Here is a 12,275-nt window from a genome sequence, read left to right on the forward strand (position 1 = left end):
GCAGCACAGAAGCTGTTTTAGAGCAGCACAAAGTAACATGACAAATAATATGATGGGACTATTACAGTAGTGCCCACAAGTAGGATGGTAGTGAATCAAGATTCATGAGGTAAATAAGTTAGAAATGACATCGCTGTACCTTCCAGCGGTGACCAAGGTAACAACGATGACTGTGTAGTTCATCATTGCTTCCCTAGACAGGAGGAGAAAGCTGTCCTGAGCCTCATTCAAGTTACTGTGTTTCTGTAGGGAATAGACATTCTGAAATACTTGGGTTTTTTTGTGTGTATTTGAGTGTATGCGAGTCAGAGATATATTTATGTTAAAGTCAAGCGGAAACTGCGTCTGTAACCCATTTTACTTCCGTAACGTGCGGTTAATTTGGCAAGCAGCCTCCAGTTATCATTATCTCAGAAAATAAATGCCCTTATAATGCATTTAAATCACATTTTGTGTTAAAACAGCTTCATCTTTGGCAGTCCAATCAAATAATGTGTGTTCAGTCCACATTTTCCACTCTAGAAAAATTTAGAACATTCCGAATATAATGTCTTACCAGCAGTTTCTGTGGTACAGTATGAGGGTCTCTACTGGGGGCATAGAGACGATACAGGCGATGGGCATCCACGTATCCTAATAACCTCTCACACAACAGATCACAAGCACTGTTCGAGGGAGCACAGGCCAGGATGTGGGCATTGGCAACAGACTTATTCACCTAATACACACAAACCAACACAGACACAAGTCACAAGGATTTAAGGTTGCAATAAACACAGGAATAAACTGATCACCTTGAATATATTTACCTGCTTTATGGCTTCCACCAGTGTGACAGTTTTGCCTGTGCCAGGCGGTCCAAAGATTAGGTATGGTGCTGGTTTGGATGTGCCCGACACGATGTGCTGAACTGCAGCCTTCTGCTCAGGGTTCTTCTCTAAATCCTTGTTAAACATTCTGTAGGAAAAACTCAGTAAGATTTAATGAGGCTTTTGCATCTTTATTAGTGATAGAGTGGAGATTAATGGGAAATTACTGAGGAGATTCGTAACACATGTCCATGCATGCGTGTTCATACTGTATCTGTGCACAAAAAACAGAGGTGTAACAGTGTGTTTGAGTGTGCATGCTGACCTTAGGTGTGGTAGTGTATAGCTTCTGTTGCCATTATCAGAGGGAAACAGCACATCTCCCAGTCCGTGCTGGACGGCGAGCTCCACCGCTCTGTGCTGAAGCTTTATGGGGAAGCAATTAATGTTGAACTCCACATCAAACTTCATGTTACTGAGAAACCTCTGGAGAAGACTATAAAACAGAACCGAGGAACCATAATTTTTACATTTCAGATAGGATTCTATTAAAAGAATAATATTTATATTTTATTGTTGTTATTATGATTATGATTGTAATTATTAAGGGCTAAGCACCGAAGGTGCAATGGCACCTATTGTATCCGTTAGTATTATTATTATTATTCTGGCTGTGAGTCTATGGCTGCCCTATGAACCGTTTATAGGAAAATGATGAAATTTGGCACACTGATAGCGGTGGACATGAATAGCCCCCATACCAAATTTGGGGTATCCAGGACATATTCTATAGCGCCACCACCATGTCAAATATTCAATTTGCTTTTGTGAGTATCTTTTGAACCGTTTGTCCTACAGACACAATTCTTGTTTTGTCTGATTACTCTCCTCCTGATGATTCTCTGCCCATTACAGTGGCCGCCATCTTGGATGATGTCATTCATAATTTTTTCATTACTACTCAAATTTGGCCTAATCTGCACACAAAATAATCTCCAGACCAAGCTGCACAGAATGAAAGATACAGAATTTTGATATTTGACTTTGTTCAAAAGTTATCCAAAGACATAGTTAACAAATTGGCTGTTAAAAAGGATTTGAAGCTGTATCTTGGCAACGCTGTGTCCAATCAAAACAAAATTGGGATGCCTCATGAGGTCTGAGAGCAGATGCAGAGTTTCGCGACAGCACCACCATTGCTTTCTTTGTCTGTAACTTTTGAACTGTATGTCCTAAAATCATGGGGCTGGTGTCTTACGTCATTCCTTAGGTCAGAGGTACCCAAAATGTTTCCTACAAAGGGCCAAATATCAAAATTGATTGAGGGCCATGGGCCAGAAGAGAACACTGCATTATAACAAACTCAGGGCCTGAAATTAATTTCTGAAAATGAATGGGGGGTGGTCTGGGGTGGAGTGGATTGCCCTCCTTACACGGCTCATATGGGGGGCATTTTTCTACCTTTACAAAGGTAATTTTTTTCTAGCTTTATGACTCCGTCATTCTTTTATGTCAAATACATTAATTTAAACAATTAATTCAATTTTAAAATAGCATGTTTCAATAATAACAAAACTGCATGAGCTCTACATTGCATAATGTGCACTGTTACTGAAAAAAAAATTTTTCTCATTCACATATTTAGCAACTCCTTCAAGCCAATTTAATAAAACAACATTAGTCAGAGATATGATTAAAAAACATTATTAATGATACAATAATAATTATTTAACATCAAGGCCATTTAACACATCCAGATTTAATTTTTGTTAATATTATTATTAACTACATTGTAACATTTGATAATTTTAGCACGTGAACATGACACCGAATTGATGTGGAGCGTGAGAAGCAGACAAAATGTCCGTCTATGCACGTTTATAGTGCGAGCATCCTCCACTGACTCAGCAACATCTGCACAATGGACAGCATGAAACAAATAATGTTCAGCGAAGATTCAAATGAAGAACGTGAATTTGGTTTTTGGTTTTTTGCCCAGAGCCTCTGTTAATTTCCGACCCTGGATGGGACTAGAGATGAAAATGAGAGATGTAACAGGTGTTTACGTGTCTCTCTTCACCATGCAGCTGGTACATTACACAAAGTATTTTTGCTATTTCTGCCCTTCTTGCAAATGTGCTGCATTATGAATAATGAGGGAGTGCCAAGATATGAAAGGCGCATGCGTAAGCAATGCACGTTGATTATAAACAGGAACGATATAGTTCCCTTACGACTCAGTACACTTGACATTGCGTGGCTACACATAAGGGAGTGCCTTTTTACACAACCTAGTTGAAACCTCTCTACAATAATGGCAATATTCTAAAATTGGCTCTAAAATTAGTGTTTGAGCCACACCTGTTTTGGCTCAAAACTGTCCACTATAAAAACAGGCGCACAAACACCATTTCCTCAGAATTTTTTCCTTCAAGACAGCGATCATCTCTTGTCTAGAAGCCCTCTACCTTCGCCGTCGATATACATGAGTCAGCGGGCGGAATCTTCACGGGAAAACTTTCGCGCTCCTGCAGTGTTCCGGCGAACATCACACCACCTCGCCAATTGATGCTTCGCTGGTGAACGGGCCTCAGCATCCTGATTCCCCGCAGCACTTCGGCAGGGATGGTGTATCCTTACAAAGCAATTGTATATTGTGTCTCAATTGACATGAGTCTCAAGACGCTTCGCTCGTGAATCACCCTCATTCTGAGGGACGATTCAGCCTCACGCGCCCTCTTCTGTGATACCCGAGGATTCACACCAGGAAGCACGGTGGGGACGCGAGGTCAAGCAAGATGACTTTGAGGTGGTCCTTGTGGCAGCACACGCCCCGCGAGCCCCTCAATCTCTCCGAAGCGCATGTTTTCCAATATGCTATGTGCGAGATGCGCTCCGGCCTTCTGAAAAAGCAGGCAGCCTCGTCTCGTGCAGCGGTTCTGACGCTGGGGATAATAATGACAATGTCATCATGTCTCTCGCTGCATCAGGCGAGTGGTCAGTGGAACATGCACACGCCACTGACAGGGAGATGCTCCGTGTCCTTACAAGGGCGGTCGAAGAGCTTCACCTTGAGTGGTCTCCCCAGAGGAACCTGAACAGTCTCGCCTTGATGAATGGTTACAGCAGTCCGGACGCCGTCAAACGGCAGCGTCCCGCAAATCTGCCCCATTCTTCCCCGAAATTCATATAGAACTATCCAAGTCCTGGCGCGCGCACTTCTACGGTGTGCTCGCGCAGTGACGCCATTCTTTTTAATGTGGATCACAAGCTTACTCAGCGGCAGGACAAGCTGGATCAGTACACCATGCAATGGCGGTGCTCCAGGTATTTCAAGCAAAGCTCCTCAGACAAATGGACAAGCACGGCTTCGATACAGAGACATTCAAAGAGCTCTGCACCGCTACAGAATTAGCGCTGCATGCCACGAAAGTCACTGCGCAGGCCATCGGCAAGTCCATGGGCAACCTGTCAGTTCTGGATCGACATATATGGCTGACCCTCACAGAAATGAGTGATAAGGAAAAAGCTACTCTGTTGGATGCTCCAGTGTCTCCAGCCGGCCTCTTTGGCGGCTCTGTGAATAAGTTTGCTGAGCGTTACGTCGCGATTCAGCAGCAGTCACAGGCTATGAGACACTTTATGCCCAAACGGAGTATATCACAGCCGGTTCGCCCTCGCTCTGTTTTGAGCCAGCGCCCGACTAAAAGCCCCATACCTGCTGCCTCACCGGCATCTGCATATCAGCATGTTAATATTATTATTAACTACATTGTAGCATTTGATAATTTTAGCACGTGAACATGACATCAAATTGATGTGGAGCGTGAGAAGCAGACAAAGTGCCCGTCTGTGCACGTTTATAGTGCGAGCATCCTCCACAAAACAAATTCAAAAACAAAAATTCATTCGAAGATTCAAATGAAGAACATGATTTTTGTTTTTGTTTTTTTGCCCAGAGCCTCTGTTAATTTCCGACCCTGGATGGGACTAGAGATGAAAATGAGAGATGTAACAGGTGTTTACGTGTCTCTCTTCACCATCCAGCTGGTACATTACACAAAGTATTTTTGCTATTTCTGCCCTTCTTGCAAATGTGCTGCATTATGAATAATGAGGGAGTGCCAAGATATGAAAGGCGCATGCGCAAGCAATGCACGTTGATTATAAACAGGAACGATATAGTTCCCTTACGACTCAGTACACTTGACATTGCGTAGCTACGCATAAGGAAGTGCCTTCTTACACAACCTAGTTGCAACCTCTCTACAATAATGGCAATATTCTAAAATCGGCTATGGTGTTTAAGCCCCGCCTGTTTTGGCGCAAAACTGTCCACTATAAAAACAGGCGCACAAACACCATTTCTTTAGAATGGGCATTTCAGAATGGGTGCAAAAACGATCTAACAAGGTTATATGATCCAATTTGCACGCCGGCCACCCCGTTTCAACGCCGTTCTGTCTTCCAGCCAAAATACACAGTCTTACGAGCCAAAATACACAGTCTCATTGTGAAAAACGCAATAGAAATTGTGCCAAATTGTCAAGCACAAAAAGGTTTTTACAGCCGTTATTTTCTTGTTCCAAAGAAAGACGGTGGACTTCGGCCAATCCTGGATCTGAGCCATTTAAATCGCGTACTCAAAGCAGCCATTCAAAATGATTACTCAGAAACGGATCTTATCGCATGTATGCCCACACGATTGGTTTGCATCGATAGATCTTAAGGATGCATCCTTTCATATCCAAATTGTACGAAATCACAGGATGTTTTTGAGATTTGCGTTCGAGGGAACAGCGTATCAATTCAAAGTCCTGCCCTTCGGACTGTCTCTGGCTCCTCGCACATTCACAAAGTGCATCAATGCGGTTCTCACCCCATAAAGTCGCAAGCACTTTCATTATAAATAAACTCCCATCCCAACTGGGTTCATAAGGAGTTAATTCATACACTATGACTATAGTTCATATATTCGTTATGAGTGCTCTCCTCCTGGTTAACATGACGATCACTCACTGCGGCATACTCATGTTGGTCGCCGTCCCACAAGACCGTGGCGCCATGTTTCCTCTCTGGGAAGTTATGTCGTGTAGTGCGGCGTGATCGGATTCTATTCCCCATATGCGTAGCTACGCAATGTCAAGTGTATTGAGTCGTAGGGAAACATTTCGGTTACGTACGTAACCTCGGTTCCCTGAGACGAAGGGAATGAGACATTGCAATGTCAAGTGTACCGAGACAAAGAGAACGAGACATTACGAACACTAGCTGCACTACAAGACTCAGGGTTCTTGAGGCATTAGCGATGCGCTCCTTGTTCTCAGTCAGAACTTCTGAGGAAATGGTGTTTGTGCGCCTGTTTTTATAGCGGACAGTTTCGCACCAAAACAGGCGGGGCTCAAACACCATTGCCAATATTAGAATATTGGCATTATTGTAGAGAGGTTTCAACTAGGTCATGTAAGAAGGCACTCCCATATGCGTAGCTACGCAATGTCTCGTTCCCTTTGTCTCAGGGTACCGAGGTTACATACATAACCGAGACATTTTATCACGCCACTCGCTTACGGAAACCTGTTATAATGCCATTTTCATGTCAAATTAACAGGTTTAGAAAGGTGTATACATCTGTAACATCTTAAGTTCAGTAACTATGCAACAAAGCACTTTTTCACTTCGCATGCTCACACTTCTGACACTGTTGACAGCTGCACGAGAGAGAAAGTGAGAGACAGAGCAGATTTATTTGTGCAGCTTCTGGAATTACAGTTTGATACCAAATCAAGTTTACTGATTTGATTTGTTTATCTGTATCTATTGGTTTACTAATTCGCAGCCGCACTGTAACGTGAATAAAAGTGTGCCCGAATTTCCCGTATTATGAATGTGGAAATTGCAGGAATTATTAGCCAAATTTCAGGCTCTGCAAACTGTACTATATTAAAACATAAAAGTTGCCCTGGTTCCCCTCCTTTATGATTTCATTATACAAAAAAAAAAAAAAAATTACATTGCAATCTGCTAAATTAATGCAATGAAAAGCTGCGTCAATAGCAATATTTTGTTTTTTTCAGTTTTTTTCCACTCTTGTCATATACTTCAAGGCGGGTCAAATCAAAGGTCCTAGTTTGGGGATCTCTGCCTTAGGTCATGCGGATTTCAACGATACCAGTCTTTCCCATATCGGCCATAATTCCTCTCCACCATATTTACTTTTATTAAAAAATTATATATCTTTTAAATACATTGTCGGATTTCAGAGAAAATTGGTATGCATCATTGACATCATGTCCTGATGATACTCAAGCAGTTTGGAGACAGAGCCACCTATAGTTCAAAAGATAACCCACACTTGTTTGCTAACTCTAACCTCAGGAAGTCTCTTTGCCACTCAGTGGGCATGTCAACTGAGTGGCTCAGTGTGTTAAAGCACTGTTTTATAGTTTCAAGGGTCCTGGGTTCAATTCCCACTTGGCACAATGGCTGACTGGAGCAGAGGTGAGAGCCATTAAATGTCAAAAGGGAAGATCCTGGTTTGATCCTGCCCTGAGGCAAGATGGTGTTACTTTGGTGTGTGTGTGTGTCATATGTACTCTTAAGTTTTCTTTGTGTTGTGCAGTGGTTGCCATGCTGGTGCTTGGCCCTGTAATTGCTGCTTGCACCTATATTTATTATTATTATTATAAGGTTATAGTTTAAATAATATTTTTTCTTTATTAATTATTGAATTTAAGTAAATACATTTGAAATATGTTTGTGTTATTGATTTATTATCTGTAACGAATGTAATATATCATTCAATATTATATATATGTGTATATGGAGTATAAAATAATGTATATTGTGTATATATTGTATAAATTTCTTTAATTTTTGTTTTTGTTGTTATCTGTTCTGTATACTGTACAGTGTTGATGAACAAAATGTATTTGTTAGCATAAGGTAGTTACAATTTCTATTTATTTGTTTTAAAAATGTAGTTGCTATCTGTAAATATTAAATGTCATGTTAACACTGTATTCTTAAGAATTTGAAAGTTTTTTGTTTGCAGGTTCCTCTCTTACTTCTTGGAGAAGCCGAGTTTAACTCTCTCCAGCTCAACTTGATGGACGTAGCCTTTATAGACAGTGATAGGTTGGTTCTTGTCTGCAGACACACAGACACTGACATGATCTCCTCTCAGTACAGACGGTCTGTTCTCTGCCACACCTGGTACCTGATTTAAAGAAGAGAGAGGGAGGAGATGGAGCAATCAGACAAATTTAAATATGAAGTATTCAACCAGTCTTGATTGTGTTACAGCAGTAATAAAGGTAACAACTGCATGTCACTCACTTTGAGAATGAGTAGCTTTTTGTTGGTTTTGTCACGGGTCATGATCTGGCCATGGAGATCATACTTCTTGATGTCCACCTCCATCTGAATCTCCTCCAGGTGTAGGAGGAGCTGGAAGCGCTCAGCATAGTATTTCATACACAGCTGAGCCTCCAACACTCGCCTGAGAACATACAGACATCAATGATCAATACATACATACACACACAGAGGAGTAGAATATGTAGAGGAGAGTGGAAAATGCTGTGATGTGCACAAGTTCATTTATACATTTAATTAATTTGTGTTTGAATGAAAGTGTTTTTGAATTTGTAACAATCCTTTATCATAACATTTTTAACACGAATAGTATTGTCAACCTTAATAAAAAAAAATTATACATGTAAAAAAGCATTGATCAATGTTTTTGATCCCTAGTGCAGTAAGAATAGTACCTTATTGTAAAGTGTTACCAACTTTTCACAACTATTTAATTTGTTTTAAAAGAGGTCCATGCATGCTTGCCTGAATCTGGGAAGTTGCTGTCTTACTGAGGGGGATAGGCCTTCAGAGTCCTCCAGTTTTTGTCTGGCCAGCTGCTTCAAGTATGCTGGGTACTTGAACTCCTTTAGCTTTACCACAGACTTCAGAGTGTGTGTGACAAAACTAAAAAAAAAAGTCAACAAAACTGAATCATCTTCACATTTTAGTCAGTGAGCCTCCAATAAGTCTACAACACAGACTTATAAACCATTTAAACATCTGTACAGGCAGATGTAGCATCTTTCAAAAACAAAAGGTTTCAGTTATTAATTTATTCTGTGAGCAAAGGTGTGTGATAATGGATGGATGGATGGATGGATGACAGACAGACAGACACGATGGATGGATGGATGGATGACAGACAGACAGACACGATGGATGGATGGAGAGACAGACGGACATGATTGATGGATGGATGGATGGACGGACGGACAGACGGATAAAGAGACAGACAGACAGACACGATGGATGGAGGGATGGATGGATAAAGACAGACTGACATGATGGAAGGATGGATGGACAGACAGACGGACATGATGGATGGATGGATGGATGAAGACACAGACAGACAGATGGATAGATAATGATGGATACTGAGACGGACGGACAGGACAGACAGACAGACAGACAGACAGACAACCAGATAGATAGACAGATAGAAAGTAGATAGACAGATAGACAGATAGATAGATAGATAGATAGATAGATAGCGATGTAACCTCTCAGGTGGTACACCTTCTTCAACAATCCTGTTCTTAGGTCTGAGTCGTCTGTTCTGTTTGGGGTTGTATGGGCTCTCTGGTCCTAGCTGTGCAGCTAGTTGGGACTGAACGACAGCCTCCAGTTCTCGGACTATGCAGAATGGTTTAGCCGTTTCTGGGGGCTCAGACTCTGGGCAGAACTCAAAGTACATGGTGGCTGGAAAGTGTCCATGATGATGAACTTTATAATGCACCTCAACAACATAATGCTCACCTAGTAGTACGAAATAAATAATAAAAGTTAATTTTATATGCAATTTATTCGGCAATCTGGCTTGCCAGATAACAATCTATCTATCTAATTTAAAAAACTGTTGTTTTAAGATCATGATTACTGTCAGGATGTTAAGAAATTTATGTTTTGCACAAATGTTATAGGTCTATGAATTTGATGGTCTCAGGTTTCTCCTCACCTGGACACAGGAGAAGAGGGCAAACACGATTTACTCTACTCTCATCCACTAGAGTGAAGCAGCACATCCTGTGCAGAGCTGTGTAGTCGCTGAAGTAGATGCATCTCTGGCCCCGATTTACGATATGAAACTTCACCACAAACAGCTTCCCAAGCTCCTCAATACTGAATGTAACCTTCCCTTTGGTGTCCTTAGGGTCAGAGGTTATTTCAACACCTCCTTTGTCTTTGATGAGTTCAGCTCTAAAAGAGAGAGAGACATGAGTTATAAAAGGAACATGTACCTTTGAGAAGGGAAGCTCTTCAAAACTTTATCAATAAACAACCCAAAATACGTGACCACAATATCATACGGATTATATTGTACCTAAGGTGATGTAAAAATGTTTTTAACGTACTCCTCTCCCAACTTAATATGAAGAGACAACGGTTGATATATATCGAATATATCAAAGGGCTCATTCCTATTTCTAAAATTGTCAGGTGGAATTAGAGCGAGAAGACAATGTTTTTCTTGAGGACACTTCATGGGACAAAAATGTGTACACACCCCTGAATGCAAGCTGAGTCACAAATAATTTTGGTCCGGATTTACTGATGAGAAAGACTATTTTAAATGTGTATACATGCTAAAAGTTCATTCAGGAGAACACCATCATATCCACCTTTTTCCTGAACGCAGAAGTCGAAGTGTTTCACGATTTCCAGTCTCCAGTGTTTTCACTTGCATCGGCGTATTTTCTTAGCGGGTAATGTAATGTTTAAGCTATTACATTTGAAAAAACTGCCAAAGAAAAATAAACATGCCGAAACTTCACAGAGTCGAGATGACCATTTTTATATACAGTGCCTCACATGAGGGTGTAGATGACATGAAGAGATGGTCAGAGATACGTTACGTCTCGAGACCAGAAATACAAAACATTGTCGTGGAACATTGAAGACTCTTTCTCTCTCAGTAAGAAAACTCTCGAAGTCAGGGGTTCCAGATGTCAAAGGTTAGACTTTATTGAGTAAAACAATAAAGCTGAGATGCCAGCGGTATCGTCTGATCCTCTCATTCAAAGCTTACTTGTTTATACACTTCTGTTATAACACATTACCTCATAAGCACACCCCTTCTGTTATCTTAACCAATAAGCGTGCTTCTCCACTCTCCTTGTTCGCCACCATTATTTCACTCTCTGACTTCCTTTTAATGGTGGAATTCTGGCGGTTAGTCTATTTTTAAAAATAACTGTAGCAGCGGGGGCGTGGTCAAGCATCTCTCCGGAGAGAGAAAGCGGTAAGGGCGCTTACACTTGAGCTAAATTGTCTAACACCTGTCTCTAATTTCAGTGAGCACGGGGAGAGCGGCATAAAGAGAGCGACACAACGCTCAGTGGAGAGAGAGACTGGATATGACAGAGCCGAGCCAGAGCAACGATTCCCTAGTAGTGAAAGTTTATTTGTAGAAACAGTGTGTGTGTTAGGGTTTAGAGAGCGTATAAAGGTAACTGTAAAGTGGTGTCGAGGAAGAGGGGAAATAAAGCTTCACCTGAAGAAGGAAAACTGCTTCTTGCGTCCTCTTTTACAATAACCTTTTAAATTAATTTATTATGAAAGTATGCAATAACTTTGACTATTGGCTGTGGTAATCTTTAACTATTGTCTGTGCCATTCGGTGCTTTGAAGAGTACTCTCTCCCTAGTACTTTTCTGTCATGGCTGAGTGCCCAGATTTCTCTCAGCAAGGTTACGAAGAACTTACAGTCTCATCCTTATTTTCCTGGATTAAAATAATGTTCAAACTATTCTATATAAGCACTTTTTCTATGTTTGATATATAAAAATATACTATAATATATATATATATACTATAGCATTTAGAATAAATTAGAATCATCATCAGAGGTTGCTCAGGAAAACTGTGGAGATGGCGCTAAAGCTAATAGATATGGACTAAAAGCCACAAATATCCCAAAAATGATCAGTCAGTTACTACTACCCTTACCGTTTCACTCTGAGTTTGCTGAAGATTTCTGAAGCGAGTTTTCTCTTCGGTGTCAGGACGGGGTTAGTGGTCGGAAGAGAAGAGGAAGAGGATGCTGGGGCTGGTGAAGAGTCTGGGGACGCTGTGCTTGTGTTCTGCTGTGTGAAAGATTTCCATTGATCGCAGTAGTACATGTGCACCCGTCAGTAGATGAGAATTATGATGAGCAGGAGAGAAACGGCACAAATATAATATACCAATACTTGTTCAATAAAAAAAAAGTTCAATACTTGACCTCACCTTTGGTTTGCCATGAAACATAACTTTCCCAGGCTTTATGCTGGCTTTGTTAAACATTTTTAAAGCATTGATCACACTGGAAAATGAAGGTTCTTTGCTTCCATCCCTGAAAAAAAAGAGATGTTTAACACACAGTAACATGCAAATATTGCTAAGAATGTG

The 12,275-nt window shown here is 40.9% G+C and overlaps 1 protein-coding gene across 4 annotated transcripts in view; it reads right to left on the reverse strand.

Annotated features, from left to right (window-relative positions):
- LOC127445978 (putative helicase mov-10-B.1) overlaps nucleotides 1–12,275 on the reverse strand; it is a 24,772-nt gene that overhangs the window by 12,126 nt on the left and 371 nt on the right. For 2 of the 4 annotated variants that reach the window (XM_051706526.1, XM_051706527.1), the window contains exons 2-12: nucleotides 12,114–12,219; nucleotides 11,835–11,968; nucleotides 9,844–10,085; nucleotides 9,389–9,644; nucleotides 8,652–8,792; nucleotides 8,148–8,310; nucleotides 7,877–8,028; nucleotides 1,135–1,305; nucleotides 810–957; nucleotides 557–718; nucleotides 140–243 (exon numbers count right to left, since the gene is read on the reverse strand). In XM_051706526.1, coding sequence (XP_051562486.1) covers nucleotides 140–243; nucleotides 557–718; nucleotides 810–957; nucleotides 1,135–1,305; nucleotides 7,877–8,028; nucleotides 8,148–8,310; nucleotides 8,652–8,792; nucleotides 9,389–9,644; nucleotides 9,844–10,085; nucleotides 11,835–11,968; nucleotides 12,114–12,170 — 1,730 coding nt within the window. In that variant the 5' untranslated portion in view covers nucleotides 12,171–12,219. Of the gene's footprint in view, nucleotides 1–139; nucleotides 244–556; nucleotides 719–809; nucleotides 958–1,134; nucleotides 1,306–7,876; nucleotides 8,029–8,147; nucleotides 8,311–8,651; nucleotides 8,793–9,388; nucleotides 9,645–9,843; nucleotides 10,086–11,834; nucleotides 11,972–12,113; nucleotides 12,220–12,275 lie in introns of all 4 variants that reach the window. The other 2 variants (XM_051706523.1, XM_051706524.1) reach the window with 1 other exon arrangement.

This window comes from Myxocyprinus asiaticus, chromosome 9, assembly GCF_019703515.2.
Source record: "Myxocyprinus asiaticus isolate MX2 ecotype Aquarium Trade chromosome 9, UBuf_Myxa_2, whole genome shotgun sequence".
In the NCBI taxonomy this organism is placed as follows: Eukaryota; Metazoa; Chordata; class Actinopteri; order Cypriniformes; family Catostomidae; genus Myxocyprinus; species Myxocyprinus asiaticus.